Raw genomic sequence first — 19,308 nt, forward strand, 5'->3', positions numbered from 1 at the left:
AAACTCACAGTCCAGATACCATCTATAGGCTACTTACTGCCCACTGGCAAGATGTAAGGTGCAGTACAGGTCAGAGACTGTCCAATGGCCAGATGCCATTCATAGGCTGGAAACAGTCCACAGGTCAATATCCATCCATGGCCTGTTCAAGTGTGATTGGGCAAGAAGTAACTGCCACTCACATGTAGATTGTGACTGCTCTTGGACTGCAGTAGCAGGGCTGAGTTGCAACAGACACTGTAGCCTAGAAAGTGTCCTAATGTAGCCACCACCTGGCCCTTCAGAGCATATGCTAACCCCTGTCCCTAGCAAAAACCACAAAGGAGCACTGAGCTAGAACCCCACTACCTCAGGATGCTCGAAATTTCTTTATTAGTGTTTCTTCATCTTTTAAATGAGGGACAAAGACACTTTCTACCTCATGGGGTTCTTAATGCAAAAAATGTACAAATTCTAGTGAAACTTAGGGCAATAGTTGACACACGGCAAACACTTAGGAAATTGTTGTTTTTATTCTTGCTAAAGCCTAGAGAGGTAAAGATACTCATCCAAGGTCACATTGCTTGTAAGGAGCAAAGCAAAGCTTGGTCCCCAGGCTATCCAACCCAAGAACTGGGTTCCCGAACATATCCTGTGTTAGCATCAGCTACATGTATCCCAGTGCCAAAGCATAGCCGTGAAAGCAAGGCAAGGGTGGGGAGAGCCCAGGAAAATGTCACCTGGTTCAGGTGTGGCAAGCACTGGTAGCTTGGAGAAGGATTAAAGAGTCACCTGAGGGAATTCTACTGGATCCAGTGTCATCGGATTACTCTTAGATTCCCACGGGTGTCATGGACCACAACTCTTTAAGTACGAAGATTCTGTTGTCAGTGATTTGCCTTGGTGCGTATGCCTCTTACTTCTTGGTTGACCTTGGACCAATTATTGTGTCTGGACCTCTGTTTTCCCTTTCTGTAAAATGGGTCTTTCCACCAATCCTGGGGAATGGAAAGTCCAAGCAGGCCGAGGACTGTGATGCTGCTGGGAGACCAGAAGGATCCACAGACGTCCGAAGGACTGCTGCTACCTGGCAGAGACATGGATGAGGATAGCTCAGCACCGAACACTTACTTGGCTTTCCCTTGAGCCAGCACATCTGAATCAAGATCTGCAAGGCCACAGGAACCAAAATGTACCCATTGGCTAACAGTTCCCAAGAGTCCCCTGTCTGTCATCAACTTGCAAGCGTGTCACTCTGCCCACATTGAGATATCTCCAGCGATTTCTTCCTTAAGCATCTCCTCCAAGGCCAAGTAGCACAACTGCTCCATGTGCGTCTCAGGTGACAACGGAGCAGAAGACTGGAACAGGTCAGAGAAGACAAGTTGTCCCCCAGGACTGACGGGCTGTGATTGGAGGACCTCTGCACTCATTGGACAGTGCAGGCACTCACTGTACCCTTGCAAATGTGTATATTGGGCAAATGACTTGTTTTGACAATAATGGTTCTTATGCAGAATGGAATGGGTGGAACTCATTGCACAGTATAAAACCATGGTGTTATGAAGGGTGACCCATGACTCATGATGGCCGAGGTGTCAAAGAGAGGCTGGCCAGCTCCACCACAGCTAAGAAGCAAGCAGTGAGCCTGTAGGAGGGACTTTCAAGGGCAGCCAAGGCAGCCACTGTATACTGAGTGTCTACAAGGTCCCAAATGGCTTCTAGACACTGCCCTTACTGTCCTGTCTGAGACAGGTGTAGAGATTCCTCCTGATTGTACAGGCAGCACACTGGAAGGCCCTGAGCCAAGCGCCCATTCTGGGCCATGCTGCTGGCAGTGGCTTACACTGAGGGCTGTAAATCCCCATGTCAGAGCTCTGCTAGAAACTGCTTGTTTTTGTCTTGGCTGAGCTGTGTCAGAAGCTGTGTCTAGAGAAGTCCAGGGGTTTTCTGGAAGCATTTCTGTTTATTGACTGTCCTCAGTTTTGTCCTCACAAAAGAGTAACTTCATCTGACAAAGGTGTTTTCCCTCTTTTGATTTCTGTGGAAAAATTATAGATCATAATTTGAACCTCAGTTAGTCTCACAGTTACTATGATACCTTTTAAAAATTCTTCTCTTCAACTGCAGGTTCCCCTTCTCTTCTCCCCCCCACCACCACCCGTAAAACACACACACACACACACACACACACACACACACACATTTTTCTGCAGGGGAGATTGAGGCAGGAGACGCCCCAAGTTCAAGGCCAGCCTAAGCAACTTAGACCCCCCATCTCTAAATAAAAATTTTAAAAAGATGTGGGGTGTAATGCCTGCCTCGTGTGTGCCTAACATCCTGAGTTCAAGCTTTAGCACCACAGAATTAATAATAATGACGATAGGAAAAAGAATAAACTTGGATGAACTGAAGGTTGTAGTAATGAGCTAGCTCTTCAGTGTGGAAGCTGCTGTGTGGGATTCAGTCAGTTCTGAAAAGACCTGCCCCTGACTAACTATAGCTCTGGACAGCACTGACAAGGGCTTACTACATGCCACAAGCTTTTAATGTGATGTCATTTAATCTTTACAATGGTGTGTGGTCGGCACCCCAACCCCTTAATTATGGGCCTCATATCAGAGATGAGGAAAAGGAGGCTCTTTGCGGGACCCCTTCAGCAATGTGTCTGCCTCCAGCAGCCTCAGATTGTCCATTACAGAAGCTGGCAACTAGACACCGGAAGGGGCCTTGGCCGCTCGTCTGACTCACAAGAACTATTTAGATCCAAAGGCATCAGTGAGGAGCCTACAGGCTGATGATGCCCAGGGTACCTTTGTGTGACAAGCTTTCAGTTTTACTCTTTCTTTTGATTGGAGTATCTGTGGTTGAAAACCCAGTGGTTTCCAGTGTGGGCTAGCTCCCACCACCAATCTGGTCTCAGAATCAGGAAAAACAACGCCACAGCCTCTGGACAGAACTCCTGTGGTCTCTGAGTTGGTCCCTGGTTCTGCATTCCCTCTCCTTTACTTCTTTGCCCAGAAGGCTCGGGTTTTACTAATCTGAGCTTAGACTGAGCTCTAGCCAACAGGTTCCAAGGAGTCCCTCAGCCAACAGGGGACAAAGGGCAAAGGGAAAAGCAGGGCCTGGGGCCATACTCTTTACTCCACATTGACCTGCATGTTCCTGGTTGACATCACTCCTTTGATACCGGCTCTGGGCTGCCAAGGACCCTGCATCCCAGCACCGTGCTGAATTCTTGCATAGAGAAGCTGAGGACAGGTGGGTACGCCGAGGTGAGCTCCTGGCACAAGCTACACTCTGCAAGGTTCACAGGAGTTTGAGACGATGGTTGTTTCAGGAACAAAGCAGTGTTTTAATTACACAGCCCAGACAGGTCCTTGGGGACCATCGGCGAAGGGTGTCTCCTGGGGCTGCCTGGCTGACACCTTGATTTCTACTTCTTCAAGTGGCCACTTAGCAAAGACAGGAATCAATGGTTAATCAGGCTGAAGGAGCGCAGCTCTTTCTCGGTGAGGACACTCACACTGCCTAGAGGAGAGGGAGTTGCGAAGGTGGAGGCCAATGGGGTGGGGGCTCTGGGCAGACAGCAGGGTGTGGGAGATTTTCAGTCTGTGGAGCAGAAACCAGGCTCCAGTGGGGACCAAAGGAGATGGCGTAGACTTGGGCTTTACAGGCTGGGGTTGGGTGTGGGACCTTCATGTTCTCCTACCCTCTGACCAGCATGAAATGTTTAAGCTTCAGTGTCATTAGCGGCAAAGTGGAGGTGACAGTTCTCCACCCCTATAAAAAGTGTAAGAGGTGTTGTCTGTCCTCAACACCAAAAGAGATTCCAAGTAAGTCAGAGATGAGCTCTTCTGGGACCTGCCCCATCCTGAGTCTGCGTGTCACCACTTACCATAACGCTGGTGACAGCTGGTGTTTTGCTGAAGAGAAATCACAGCTTGCCACGGGTGCTTGGCTCTAGTTCTTCAGTGTGCTGTTCCCACGCTGCCTCGCTCTGTGCGCTGACTCAAGGCTCCCACGTCTCCAAGTCTGAATGAGCAGCCGGGGAATCCTCCTCCACACGGCACGTTCTGCCAGCATTTGGAGTCTCATGGAGTGAGCACAGCACTGTGTTTGTAATGGGGATAATATTTTGAAAATAATAACTGCATATTTTTTTTTTACTCCTCTCCAGGAAACAGCACGCCTCTGTCTATTCTGTGGATGGTGGGGGCAGGAGGAAGCCGGAACTTGGGGAAAGTTCTAGTCCGACAGGATGAGAAAATAGTACCCACCTCTTCTGGACGCTAGTAGAATGCTGGTCAAAGAAGGAGAGAAGAAAGGAGGGAGGGCTGGGAGGCCAGGGGGTGTATCTCTATCTTTCCTCAAGAAGTTACATAGTTGCAGATCTAGACTTGCACCTGGGATCCCTCAAGTATCTACAGTCCTTTCGCCCATGTGCCTGAGAAGAGGCCAGAATCCCCAAGAGTCTGGGACTAAGAAAATAAAATACATCAGGAGGACATTTCTAGCACAAGTACTAGGTGGGCAGCTAGTGACCCCAGGAGCTAGAAGAGCGAGGCACTGCCTGGTCAGTCCAAGGAAGCAGCCAAGCCAGTCCTTCTGCAGCAGAGACTGGAGACTCCTGAGAAGTCATCGGGTCTAAGGCCAGCTGCTACGTACATGTCAGTGACTGACTGCACTGCCGTTGCCTGTCCACTGGCCCAGGCCGGCACCTTCTGGAGGTGAGTGGCCCTTGGGATGACGTCACAGTGTCTGGCCACGGGAAGCGAAGCTGACTGACTCTAGTGAAATAAGAGGACAAAATATCACCATGTGTAAATTCAGGTTCCACAACACCCAATTGTGTGCGGAAGGCCTTTGTAAGAAATAAAATGTTTTCTTCTCTATGTCCCTGTATACTGTGTTGAATTTGTAAACCACTGGGAACCGGTAAATTTAATGAACATTTCCAACATCAGGCACTTTAGAGTGTTAGGAGGGCTGGAGATTTGGTAAGGAAGCAAGACCGGAACCCAGAGAGGGTACCTGTTCCCATACACCCCATCTTCTAACAGAGGTAGAGCAGGAAGTGTGTGCACAAGCCAGCCTTTATTCACAGGGCAGCATTGCGATATTGTAGCTAGATGAATGGGATAGGCCAGAGAGAAACTAGGAGTGTTCAGAGGCAGTCACGAGGGATAAAAGAGAACCTGCCAGGCCTCATTCTCCCCCACACAGAGAGAGCTGAGGCTCTGAGACCGAAGAGCCTGGCCAGAGGTCACCGGTTTAGCAACCTTTGTTAGATCCAGCTTCTAGAGGCTGAGAGGGCTACAGGCCCTGCCCCTTTGCTGAGCTTTGAAGAAGTAACTCTTGATTGTTTGTTTGTGGTAGGGAAGTGGGGGAGGTATGGATCATTTGAAATCTGTGAGCCCATCTGAGTCGGAAGAGTTGGAACTTGTGGCCATGCAGAATTGTATCTTAACTATAGCACTGCTCCCTCGAGCTCTCGAAGCCCCTTAACATTTCTGAAACTTAGTTAACCCTCTGTAAAGAGGGGTGACCCCTAGGCTTAAGGGAAGGGTTCAAGTCAAGGTATAGAAGTGCTGGAAAGCTGACCCGGGGTGTCTTTTGCCTCCATGTACTCATTCATCTGCTGCTACATGCACATTGCTGAACTGTCACTGTCACCAGCTTAGTGACACCACCAGGATGGGGCCCTGCCGTATCCCCAGGACATAGCATGAGTATGGGAGTGTGTGTCAAGAGTCTCAATGGGCTCGCAGGGTCACATGGCAGGGGATAATGGGAGGGGTCAGGCCCACGGGGGAGCAAAGAAAATGAGAGTTACACTGAACTGAAGGGGCCCTGTGCAGGGTGCATGGACACTCTGTGGCACAGGGAGGAGGCAGCCTCTGGACAGGACTTGGATGGTAGAGAGAGATAAGCCAAAAGAATCAAGGTTGACAAGGGCAGGTCAAGGAGTGGTGGTGGTGCACATCAGAAACCTGCAGATATCCAGCTATGGGTGGGAGTGAGTGGGAGTGGGGTGGGGAGTTGGGCCCAGGGCAGCAAGACAGAAGGCCAAGACCAGAGAGGGAGGCGCAGCAGCCAGTGGATGGACTGGATGAATGGCAGGTGGACAGACAGTAGATGGAGGAAAAGTTTCAGTCAGCTAGAGAGACCTGGAGTGGAATGGGTGGCTAGAAGGAGGAGCCAGGAGGGTGGATGTTGGTTTGCAGGGCTACATGAAAGGCTGAGACATATTTCAATAGCCAAGGACCTCTGAGGAGTCCAGTTGGGCCCTCAAGGGTGGGGAAGCCGGGCCTGTTTACAGCATGGCTCCTGGGAGGTAAAGTTCCTTGTTGGGTTGGGGGTGGGCGTAAAGAAAGAAGGAACTGGATGATGTGTTCAGGAGATCCCAGAGGTGTTCAGAGGACAGTTTTTGGCCAATGGCTCACCCTAATATGGGAGATGGGGGGGGTATCTGATTGACTGTGATGGGATAGACACAGGACTTCAGGAGACCCAGCAAGGGACTTCTCAGATGCCCTCCAAGTTGATATTTGAATGGGCATGTGGCGGGACACTAGTTGGGTGGATGGCCTACAGTAAGGCCATGACCAGCTGACATCCGGGACTGACTTCCAGGCGCCTAGGGTATGTTTGGGTGCCACACTTTATGGAAGGATAGAGGAAGGGTGGCCGGTTTCCACCAATCTCATGGGCCCAAGAATGGTTTTATGCCTCTTCTCCTCCAGGGCCACTGTGTATCATGCCTGTGGTGGCAGACATGTTGCTGTCAGACTGGTCAGAGCAGTGCGCACTGTTGGTCGTCGGGCTGAAACTAGTAACAGAGACCTCCTCGAGGAGAACTGGGGCGGGACAAGACACCTAGGAGGGGTCTGGTGCCACTGCTCTGTGCTGAGAGCCTCTCCCCTTCCCCCGTCACCAAATCTGCCCTTAGAGCCCCATTCTGGGGGACAAATGGACAGAGCCTTATACACAGGCTGGCTGCTCTCTTGTCTTCGTCTGGTCCCCGGCTTGCTGCTGTGGAACCCTGGCTGGGGTGGACAGGAGTGTGTATGAGGCTCAAGGTATTCCATCCCGCACAGCATCAAGGTAGAGGAGCCATGTGGAAAGCCTGAGTGGTGTGGACACTTTTAATGACAGCTATATCCACAGTACCTGGGATGATAGTCCTTCCACTCTGTGCCTGCTTGAATGGGAATTCCCAGAGCTGGCAGCTTATCAGGTCTTACTGCTACCAGGAAAGGGCTGAGAAAAACATTTCCGGCTCAGCAGGGATCTCCACAATTCCCTGGTGCCTGGAATACAGATGCTTGCCAGGGTCCCTATCTTGAGGTGACAGCATTCTCAACAGGAGATCAGCTGGGAGACACATACACCCCTAGTTCAGGATGTGGAGGGCTCTTTTGTCCCTCCCCAACTCACTGAAGTCAGTGAGAGATTGAGGACCAGAAGGAAGTAGGGAAAAGCAGTTGTACCTCGATTATGGGGAGACAGTCTATGTTAGGGTCCTCTCAGTCCTAGCAGAGACCAGTGATGAAGGTTTAGGTACAAGCCCCATCCTTGTTGGCTGGTCTCTGTGTGACTTTGGCCATCAGAATCTGTTCCCTGATCCATCTTCCTACCCTAAAGTTGAGGACAATAGCATTCCTTCTCCCACTCTCCCTTCCGGCACAAGTGGAAAGGTGGAAGCTTGGTAAAGTTTTCCCGGTGAGGTCTGGAGCTTTGCACAGACCTCAGTGGTTCCTGCCCTGCTTCCTTCAGGCTCAGGCCAGTCTAGAGTGGACCTGCTCTTCCTGAGGCCCCTCTGCTGCAGCATGGTTCAGGCCAGGGAACGGAGTACTGATATCCAGGCTGGATGGATGTCCTAGGACAGCAGTCACAGGCCCAATCTCCTTCCTCCTCCATCATGACCGGGAGATTCTCAATGCCTGGATACCCACAGCAAGGCCGGACCATTCTCCTGGAACCTTCTTAGTATGGTCCATGGGAGTCCTGCGTCTGGATTAGTTCCACCCAGGCAAAATGGAAAGGCTGTGGCTTTACCCTCGGCTTAGATGGAGGCAGTTGGTGAGAGGATGAGGAACAGGACGGAGCTTGGAAACGCCAGCCCTTGGGCTGGAGAGATGGTGCTTCATTAACAGCACTTGATTCTCTAGAAAGGTCACAGGTCTGGTCTCAGCACCCACATCGGGCAGCTCACAGCCATCTATAAACCCAGCTATAAACCCAGTTCCAGGGGATTTGATACCTGCTTCAGGCACCAGGCATGTGTGTGTGTGTGTGTGTGTGTGTGTGTGTGTGTGTGTGTGTGTGTGTGGTGTGTATGTGTGTGTGTGCGTGGTGTATGTGTATCTTGTGTGTGTGTGTACGTGGTGTGTGTGTATCTTGCGTGTGTGTGTGTGTGTGTGGTGTGTGTGTGTGGTGTGTGTGTGTGTATGTGTGTGTGTGTGGTGTGTGTGTGTGGTGTGTATCTTGTGTGTGTGTGTGTGTGTGGTGTGTGTGTGTGGTGTGTGTGTGTATGTGTGTGTGTGTGGTGTGTGTGTGGTGTGTATCTTGCGTGTGTGTGTGTGTGTGTGTGTGGTGTGTGTGTATGTATGTGTGGTGTGTGTGTGTGCGTGCCTATAATATGCCTATACTATACCTGCTTCAGGCCTCCAAGGGCACCAGGCACACACGCACATATGTTTACATGTGTGTGTATGTATATGTATATGTGTGTATATCCACACATACACACATACACACACATTCATTTATGTATATATATGTATATGCAGACAAAACATTCATACACGCAAAAATGAAAAAAAATGTCTTCAAAAACCAAAGCGAATATAAACAGACCCCTGTGACTTTTGGATACACCAATAGACTTAAAGCACCTGCAAAGTGCCCAGCCCGCCCTGGGTTCACAGTAGCCTGCCTGCCCCTTCTTACTCCTGTTCAGGGTCCATCACCCATTACAGACAACAGTGAGGAGCCGTCTTTATAAGTACATTTTTATTGACAGTAAAAAAAAAACCTCGATGCCTCCTTTTTCGTAAGGAAGAGGCTGCTGAGTCTTGACGCGTGTACCTGCCCACCAAGGCCATGTGCCAGCGGCAACAGTCGCCACACACACACATACACACACACGCACACGCACACACACGCACACACACACGCACGCATTGCTAAGAAGGCAGAGTTCACGGTATTTACATTCATGCACTGCGGGTCACATACTACCTGGACTGTTTAGGTCATATTTGTACAGATCAGAGTACAATATTTATATATATATATATATTTGTATAGATAGGTATCTCTTTATATATATATATAACTATATATAATACGCCTATATATTTTTTTTTACATCTACTTCTCTTTCATCCAAAATGTCTTCTAGAAGGCTTGTAGAAACACCTGGTAACTGGGAGAGCCTAAACGCTGTTGAGTTTTGACATGACTTAACCACAGTGAAAAACGTCGGAGGAAACTCGTGAACACGGGCATTTCTTCTGACCTCTGCATTCATTCAGGCTGCGCTGAGAACAGGTCTTCGTGGAGCTGACTCAGGGCCCTTTGAAGTGAAGGTCTAAGTTCAGGCTCTTGGTTGACATTGACTTTGTGTATGTTACAGCCATGTGGGCTTAAAAGCTACTGCCTTCTATTGGGATGTGAGACACGCCCTCTAAGTGGCCAAGCTTGAGCTTGAGAGGCCATTCTCCGGGGAACCCTTTTAAAACCTAGGCCCTTCCCTTGGTCTCCCCCTAACTGCGGGGTGGGGTAATGCAAGCCCACTAAAGAGAATTTACATGTACACTAGCCAAGCACAGTGCAACCTCAGTCATAGTCCCTGCTGGCTCATAGCACACACATATACACAAACACCGTGTGCTACCTAGGTTTAAGCCAAGGTCTGGACATAGGTACATGGAGATCTCAGACTCTACCCAGCCCTCAGGCCCCCTAGTAAGGAGCTCCTCTCCAGCTAGGAGGATTCCTTCCTCACTCCTGGGACTTGATAACTGGAGGTGGGAATAGGAGGGTATTACTATCCCCTGTGAGGTTCCAAGGTGTGTATGTTTGCAACTAGGGCCAGGCCTCCTATCTGCCCAGTGTCTGCTGTGGGCACGGGCACCAGGAGACTGGTGGCCCTTGTCTCAGTTTAGATCAAGGTGTGATGGCGTGAGAGACAAGGCACTGGGCTGGAGCCTGAGAGGCTTCTCACCCTTGTCGTGCCTGTCCCTGATCTACCTCCTCTGAGGTTTCGTCATCATTTGGGATCCCATCCAGAGAGGATGGCCCAATGCTCCCCTGGGTGAGGTGGGGCAGCCCCAGAGAAGGATCTTGGCAACCCCGTGCCGGAGCACAAGGCAGGCTGTAAAAGGAAAATTCAAAACTAACCCAAAACCATGTCCTCAAGCAAAGGAAGGCAAATGTCATTTACAGGAGCTATGCCGTGCCCTGGAACGCCCCTTAACCTACACCTATTGACAGGGGAGCAGAGCAGTGGCAACTTCAGGACACCCAGCTACAAAGGACTGATCCTCATGTCTGTCAGTTTTACCTGGCTTTGAAATTCTCATGTAGCACAAACACCCACCAGAGATCTCTGGTGGCTGAGGAGGGGACTAATGTACCCAGCTAAATCTCTTCACTGTGGGAGCGTTGAACTCTCCAGTAGGTCTGCTTCCTTCTGGGCAAGTACATGTGGCTGGTGAGGAGAGTTGGGGGAGAGGAGGCAAGGGATACAAAATCACAAAGGCCAAGGGATGGGCCTCACTGTGTGGGTGGCCTCCAGGGAAACAAGCCTATGGGTGGAGGGTTATCAAGGCTAGACGACTCTTCTCCACTTTCTCTTCTACCCACATTCAGGAAGCCCTGGTGCCTTAAGAGTTCTGGCCCACAGAGAAAGCCACCTCAGGGACACACAGAAGGCCACCTTCTCCTGGGAACTTTCTGATACCAAATTTAGGCTTCAGGGGACTGCTGGGAGTAAGCGGGTCACAGAGCACTAGACCAGCATCAGCCTGGCACAGAGCGCTTGTAAGGTTTTGGCACAAGTTGTGACCTCTGTCCGGTGAGGCAGGGTTTGGTTCACACGGATGCTTCCTGAAGAGGCAGGGGTGGGTGTCAGAGTGGGCAAAGGGAACTTCTGACTTTCTTGAGACACCCTCTGCCTGGGCATCTGGAAGACACTGAGTTCACTCCCTGGGGGACTATGTAGGCTGAACTCACGGCTTCCAGAGGCAGGCTTGCAGTAAGGAGTCACAGGCTAGGCTGTGGTTGGGTGAAGGAGGGTGACACAGGCTCTGGAGACGGAAGACCATGGCAGATACAGTGATGGACAGATGTGTGGGAAGCACCTTTGGAAGGGGACATTAGTCTCATGGCTGTGTGATGATGGCTTTTGTAAGAATGTCCACAGAGGAGCAGGTGGGTTTCCTGCAGGAGAGGAAGCTTCCAGAATGGGAGAAGTCCCTGGCTCACCTTTCTTCTGGCTAACGTGGGGTACCTCTCTGCCCCAGGCAGATGGACAGACCCTCTGCTTTCACTGGAATACATGCTTTCAGTAGTAACTGGTGGACAGTCAGTGTGCCCAACAGGAGACAAGGAGGAGTATGGAGAGCCCTGGGTGGTGGTGCTGCTCAGGGGCCACATGCAGGGGAGCCTGGCTCAGGCCTGGTGTCGGTGCCGCACCCCTCAGGAGTGACCAGGGCTAGCCTGGGAAGAGGATGCTATCTCTTTCAGGAGGCTCGAGGCCTACAAAGCACAGAGTCCTGGACAGGCCCAGGGTCAGCTCATGTCCACCTGTCATCCATGTCTACCAATGTCACCATGGTGCCTCTCTGGCCAGTGGGTCCCAGGGCCTGCAGGTTCACACCACCGCAGCGTTCACATCCACCCCTTTGTTACTCGGCGAGGAGCTCATGGGGTACTCAGCTACGCTGGCGCCATTTTCATCTTTTCTCAGTGGTTTCCTAGAAAGGATCGGGGTGGGGGGACACAAGGACATCGTCAGTTCCGAGCAACTGTGACGGTGCAACCTCCGAGCCATAGTCCGGGTTAGCACCTCTGTGGGGGTCAATTAGATGCTGCATAGACTCTTAATTAGGGTGACCACATCATTTAGTATGCAAGCCAGGGTCCAGTGAGAAGGGAAAGGGAAGGAGACAACAATCTAAATGGGAACTGTTCTGGATAACCCAAACTGTGCGGTCAGCCTAGCATGATCGAGCTCTGATCGATCCCTTTGGGGAGCCGCCGGTTCAGAAGGAAAAGCATTAGTAACCAGGGTTAGTATCTCTCCTCTGTGCAGTCAAAACCATGGTACTGGAGTGAGTGAGTGGCAAGGGTGGTGGAGGTGTTCATCATGCCGGCTGGGCTGGCGATGGCGGTGATGATTACCGAGATGCGATGCTCCCGGCAGTGGCTATGGTGATAATCGTGGTAGAGAAGGGGTTAGTGACGGTGGAGGAGGTGACGGTGGTGGTGGTAGATGGGTGATGCTGACAGTTTAGTGTGCTAATGATGGCGAAGGAGGTTTCGGTAGTGGTGATGACGTGGAGAAGGTGGTGCTGGTAGGGGAGGTGGTGGAGATGCTGGTGGTGCTGGTAGACAGCATGATAGCTGTAGTAGTTGTGGTAGTAATGATGGTGGGGCTGGGGGCTATGGTGGGATTTAATAGGTGTGGTCACAGTTGGGTTGATGGTGGTGGTGACCGTGACTATGGTGACAGTTAAGGCAGGGGTAATGATGATGAATTTCCAAGCTGAGCTTCCAAGCTGAGCTAGTGCACGCCCTTGGATCTTGATCAGTTTCATCAAACCATCGAAAGCTCATTTCGGAGGCCACTGAACCCAAGGTCCATTCCTCCTCTGTATACAAGGGATCAGGAAGGCTAGGAGGAAGGCCCTGAAAAGGGCCTAACCCCCTTGCTGAGGGCGTGACATTACACTGCTACTCTCTGGCCTGCCTAAAGCCCTTTCTCCTCCTTTGAGTCGTTCAGGAGGTCTCTGGCCTCCACCCTGAATATCTATAACCTCCTAGGCTCACTGTACAATCCATTTCACACCACTACCCTGCTGCCTCGCTATCCTGCTGCCTCGTAGGTGGAGATGACTCCAGCTGAGCAGAGCTCAGGGACACTCTGGGGACCCACTACGTCCCCAGAGGTGCCCGGGACGAATGGCTCTTGTTAGGTATTATCTAAACTAGACATTTACAATCATCTTCAAAAGCTCGGGGATCGATTGCTTCTGCCTTCTCAAGCATCCTCAGAGCCTCCTCAAAGACAGGGTGGGCAGGGTAGTATTTGTGACTGGTTCAAAGACCTCAGAATAGACTCTGCTTGCAGAATCCCAGCAAAGTGGGGAGGCAGGGAGGCAATCAGTAGTCATGAGACTAACAGGACACCTCACAGGACACACAAAGGTCAAGTTCACGGTCCCCTCCTTTTTGTAGCAGAAGTTTCTCACAGAAGAAACTACTCTAGCTGGCTCAGCCTAGCCACTGCAGCTTTTAGAAAGGCAAGAACAAATCCATGTGTCCTCCCTGGTGTGCTATGCACTGAACAGAGTCCTCTTGGGTAGAGATCCGTGTCCCTCTTCAGGCCTCCCAAAAAGCTAGGCTGGAATTAAGAGTCATTTATTATGCTGAAACTGAGGCTGAGTGAAAACTTTGACTTGCCAGGGCCCCAGTAGCATTGCAGTGGGACTTGGACATCATCCTTGTCTGTCCTTAGGTCACCGTCTTCTGTCTGGCCCCTTGGGAAAACCTCCCTGCATCTCCTCTCAGAGATCCCTCCAGGTCTTATTGAGCCTTCCAAAGTCTGTCTCACCTAGCTTTAATCACAGGGCACAGAAGCACCCAGATGCCAGCTCATGATGGTGACATAAAAGACTCTCATGATACACATATTTGGCCTGCCCACCTCCTGGCACCAGAGCCAAGACTTCCTCTGTTCTGTTCCCCATCCTTTGGTCATAGCTGTTCACAAAGCCTTCTGGGATTCACTGGTGCCAGGGAAGGTGAATTGTCCCCAAAGCAGAAGACAGCTCTGTGACTCCATTCTCTCACCAAACAGCACTCTTGGATGACACTAGTCACTTTAACTTCTAGAACCTCATCTTCCCACCACTGTGTGAACTCAGGCAACCTATGCAACTTCTCTGAGCCCCAGTTTCCTTATCCATTAAATGGTACACCAGCATCCCTTTCACAGGTTTGTTGGAAGGATTAAACACATTAGTGCACATGAAGCATGTGGATAAGTGTCTACCATACAGTAAGTGCTCTGTAAGTATCTTTTAGCTCTCAGCACTCTGGTCAGAGAGGCATCATGGGAGCTGATTGATTGGCCAGCAATGGGCATCGTACCGTCTTCCAGTCTGCCCAGACTTCCTACTTAGCATGCACCTTCTGAGGCTCTGGAAGACCTAGCAGACATTGCTAGGACTCCTTCCGATCCTCTGTGGGCCAATCTGGGCTGGTCCCACCAAGCAAGGCAGAGGCCACAGAGAACTCCTTTAAATGGCTTGGTTCCTAAAACCAAAAGAAAGGGGAGTGAGTGTCTCCATGTGTCCTGGCTTCTGGGCAGAAGAGGTAGAGGGACAGTGGCCTTGCCATTTGGAGACCTTCTGTCCTGACCCACTAGGTGCTCTTAATCTCTATCGAAAGCATCATGCACAGGGCTTCAGCCACAGAGCACCATCAAAGGGCCTTTGCAGGAACTGTCTCCACCCGGCCTGGGTTCTGCTGGCACCCAAGTTGCTGGAGGGGGCAGTTGAGGTGTAGCTCTGAGCAGCCCCCCCACACACACATGCATGTGCCCCACAGAGGCCCAGCATGAGCCTCCTCTACAGAACACAGACTTCCTCAATCTTGAGTTCAAAGCCAGAAAAAGCTTTCCCCAGCCACCAAGGTGTCACTGGGAGAAAAAGGTGGTGCTTGGGCAGCTCTCCCTCCACACCCAGGTGAAGGTGAGCTGTGGATATGGCCTGTGGGCATCCTCCCATCAACCTTCAGGTCTCTGGATTGGCTCTGGGAGCAGCAGAGGGCGTGGCGGGCAGGGGAAGGCCCCTTCCAGGCTGCAGTCGTAGATCTGTACTAGATAGAGCCCTTCCCGAGACAGATGCTGGACAAAGTACCGGTAGCCAGGACACACATGGAGCTCTAGACAGGGAACTCCTAGGATATCTCGGGCTCTCTGGGTGCTCTGCAAGACAGAGGTTGCCCACATGGCACCTGACCCATTAAGGGTCTGGGCTTCTGCTCTTCTGAGGCTTCAGGAAACAGAATAGACAGCTACGAAGCAACAATTTAAGTGTGTCCTTGGAAACAGCCTCTACCTACTTCATTATGGCAATGGGTACACACAGGCCTCTGCTCTTGGGACTGATTCCTAAGGTGACCTTGGCAGCCCTGGAAGTCTTGTCCTGGGTTTCCAGAAGTCCTTCCTGGCCTGGGCTCCCTGTGTCCATTGGAGGCTGAGGCAGCAGAATAGAGGGTTTGCTTGAGGCCAGCCTGGGCTACATCATGAGATCCTATCATGTATATATACCCATACCAGGCAGTTGTCCCTTGGCCTAGGGACCATCAGCCCTTCTGCCTGGGGTCAGGTGAGTAGTTTATGGCTAAACAATCTTCATCACTTATCAATACTACAAGTCTTTGTTAATGGAGCCAGCACACAGTTGGGTATTCACAAACCACTTCAGCAGTGGAAAGATTCCATCCACTTTGGAGTCCAAAGCCAGGTCTGGGCCCAGAGTTCCTGGGTCTCAGGGCCTCTGAGACTGTCTGTCTGTCTGACCTTGGGAGGACACAGACATCAAATCCCCACATTCTCTCTCACTACTCAGGAAGGGCAGAGAGGCGTGTGGGAGCTCATCACCAACTTTGGTCGAGGGCCCCAACATGGTGAGAGATGGACTTTGGCACCACACAATTCTGGACTCGAATTCTGATAGGATGGCAGCTTCCTAGCTCTTTGGAGACTCAATTTCCTAATTTGAAAAATTAGGTACTATGGAGGGAGGGAAATGTTTGGGAGATGAACTAAGGACATGGGACAGAGAGATGAACCCACAGCATAGCCTGAAAATTGCAGGGGTCTAGTCAGTTCCTGAGTATCCTGCATTGGTATTGTCTGCAAAGGTCATCCTGTGATCTGAGTTCTAGAAGTAAAACCCCCATCCCCGGGGGATGTGCATGCCCAGGTCTGTGTGGCAGCTCAAGACTTCCCTCTCCTGCCCAGGAGCTTGAGGCCTGCGGGCCCGATCACATCCTCGTCCTAAGATTTCTTTTGTCATTCTTCTTGGTTTTGAATTATTAAACTGCTATTATTACACAGAAGAGTGGACTCAGGGGAGGAAATTAAATATCTGAGATGCTAACACTTATTCTAATAGTAATAATTAGAAGTAACTTTTGGAGCTCGGGGATTAGGGAAGGTTTCCTTCCCTAATCCTATTTCCAAGAAATATTATTAATGACTGTCGTCCCTTGGTGCTTGGCGGTGTTTTTCTGCATGGCTTTTGTATTTGCTGATGAAGACGTAGAACTTGCAGGATCAGAGGTCCTGACACTTGGGAAGTTATGTCTGTGATCCACTCTGAATTATTAAAGGTATAAGGACAAAGAGAAACCACTGTAGCCGTTACGGCAAATTCATGGCAAGCATTGAACCAGTTAGGGACAGAGAGGGTCCCTTCTCATCCTTCCCACTCCTTAACTGGGTGTCAGTCTTTATCATTAATGAAAGTAGCAAGGCAGTTAAAGGGCCGGGAAGCCCTGCTGGGCTCCAGAGGGGCTCCCCCAGCACAGTGGCTGGACACTCACCTCTTTATGGCTTTGTAGCAAATGATGACCAGGACAGTCAGAAACACCAGAGAGGCACAGACCACCGCGACGATGATTACCAGACCAGACCACCAGCTGTCCTCCGCGGGGCAGGAGGTAGAGTTGGGAGCTGAAAAGAGACCAGCGTCGGAGTGTCTCTGAGTGAGAGAAGTGGATCTGTGTGGCATTGGTGAGGGAGTGGCACTCACAGCTATCCATCACCCCAAGGAAGGCCCTCTGACCTTTCCTGCCTTCCCTACCCCCACCTCAGCAGGTGACATCATGTTTGGCCCCCAGCCAGCCCCTCCCCCACTCGGTGCCTCCACACTGCCTTGGAGAGCTCAGAGCAGGGGTTGAGCGCCTGGCTAAGCAGGCCTCCATCCTCCCAGGCATGAGCTAACTGACAGCAGGGTCGGGCTTAATTTCCCATGAAAAATAACAGAACATCTCATTCTCTCGGCCAAGGCATTAAATCCGGTGCCTCTGTGGTTGGGGGTGGGGTGGCAGGCTCGCAGGGGACTTAGGAAGAGAAAGGAGGGAGTCTGGCCCCCTCCAAGTGTTTCTGAAATGAGTTTCTTGTGAGAGGTTTGCTCTTCATGCCTGGATTTGGCCCAGGTGATGCCACCATCTATCTCAGTCTGCTTGGAAGAGGTCAGAGCACGTAACCCTGTAACATTACAGCTTCTCTCACACCTAGCTTCACAAGGCCTTCCTGTCCCCACCCTACCCATGAGGAGTCCTTAGGGTAAGCCTGATCCGTGGTTGGTCTGGGCAGTGTTGATGCTCACCTGGAGAATAGGTCTCAAGAGACTGTTTACTCCGACCCATTTCCCCCAGTAAAGCAAAGAGAGAGCCCAGCCCCATCTCAGAGGTCTGGGTATAACAAAAGGACTGGAGGAGAGGAGTGGACAGACCACACAGACAGACAGTGCTAGACATCAGTATACGTGAAGATCTGGACAAGAACCACAACTATATCCCCAGCTCTGTTCTAGGCACCCCGAAGGAAGTCACAGGATGGGCGGAGCCAGTGAATAAAGCCAAGAACCCAGGGTTGTGCCCAAGGGGATTCCTGCCAGTCAACGCATCTTCTGACAACAGTGACATGTCTACAGCAGCAGAAGCCACACTCAAGACTTTCAAAATATCCTTGAGTCTCAACAGTCCCTAACCTCAGACAACCATTCTAACGATGGCTAAGATAATAGATAAGATTTGTTTGTTTCTGGCGTTTGCGAAAATCAAATCATTTGAAAGGCTTTCTTTTTGGTTTGTTTTTACTTTTGCTTTATTTATTTAGCATTGTTGAGATTTACCCAGGTAGCTCTGTAGTTCAGAAGTTTTCCCTTTTTGTGGATGAGTAATGTTCCTCTCTCCCCACCCCATCTCTCTCTGTCTCTGTCTCTCTCTCCCTCTCTCCCTCCCTCTCTCTCTCTCTCTCTCTCTCTCTCTCTCTGTGTGTGTGTGTATGTGTGTTGTGTGGTTAATATCATAAACAAACACCTAGATTTCTTTCCCAGATGTTCCCACTCTGGTATCCTCCCAGGCAGAACCAAGGATAAGCAGAATAGAGAGAAAGAACTAAACACTGTGGAATCCCAGAAGACATTCTATGGCTCCCAGGGGATTGTGGCTGCCCATTAACAAATGCATAGTCCCCAGTGTGGACCTCAGCTCCTCCCAAGTCCTGAGAAGAACCAGACACTCTGGGTGATACACTGAGGCAAGGATACCCCCAGGCTGCTGTCAACTGGAAAGAGCGGGTCTTAGGTCCTGTGTCCCTCTACAGATCTGAACGGCACTGCAGAGCCAGCAGGACCCTTAGGGTTCATGCTCCCATCCATGAGCTCAATCGATGATTTTGTTGAAGTTGAAAAATCAAACTTCAAATCTCCCCCTTTGGGAGCATCCTTGACTTGGCGGTAAGGGTCTCCCCAGGATAAACTGGTGTAGCTTTAGCTCCCTGGCCATAGCTGCTGGGTCTATACTGTTCTGGCACCTGCAAAGGTTTGCCCCTTCTCTTCATGGATGAGAAAGCTCTTCTGGGTCTCTGTCCCAGGCTCTGACCTGTTTTGGGGCGTGTCCCCAGGTCATTCCACCCAGCATGTTGCAGCTGCCGTCTTCCTGTGTGTAGTCTCAGTGAGTGGCTACACCTCGGTCTAGTGTCCCAGAGCACAGGAAGGGAAAGGTATTCCTTTTGGTCTCGACGGCAAATGATTCCATTGGCTAGGGATGGTCACAACGAGCTAGATACACCTAAGTTAGAATTGTTGCCCAAAGGTGCCAGCAAGGCCCTCCTTAGAGATTCCATCTACATGCTGGCTCTTAAGCCTCAGTCTGGAATTTGGCAGAGCCAAACTTCCTTGCACTTTGCTGGTGAGGTGACGATTTTCCTTTCGACAGTCCTTTTTCAAAGCATTGCTACGAGAAGCAGCTAGCTCTGGTTGTGTGCCCTTCTGTCTGAGACCAGTGGGACCCAGC

General features: G+C 50.8%; 1 protein-coding gene across 2 annotated transcripts in view; it reads right to left on the minus strand.

Moving 5' to 3' along the window:
* Positions 1–493: 493 nt before the first annotated feature.
* Prima1 (proline rich membrane anchor 1) overlaps positions 494–19,308 on the minus strand; it is a 60,907-nt gene continuing 42,092 nt past the window's right edge. The window contains exons 4-5 of one of the 2 annotated variants that reach the window (XM_006240495.5): positions 16,828–16,957; positions 494–11,966 (exon numbers count right to left, since the gene is read on the minus strand). In XM_006240495.5, coding sequence (XP_006240557.1) covers positions 11,864–11,966; positions 16,828–16,957 — 233 coding nt within the window. In that variant the 3' untranslated portion in view covers positions 494–11,863. The remainder of the gene's footprint in view (positions 11,967–16,827; positions 16,958–19,308) is intronic. The other variant, NM_001108721.2, reaches the window with a different exon arrangement.

Source organism: Rattus norvegicus, chromosome 6 (genome assembly GCF_036323735.1).
Source record: "Rattus norvegicus strain BN/NHsdMcwi chromosome 6, GRCr8, whole genome shotgun sequence".
Classification (NCBI taxonomy): Eukaryota; Metazoa; Chordata; class Mammalia; order Rodentia; family Muridae; genus Rattus; species Rattus norvegicus.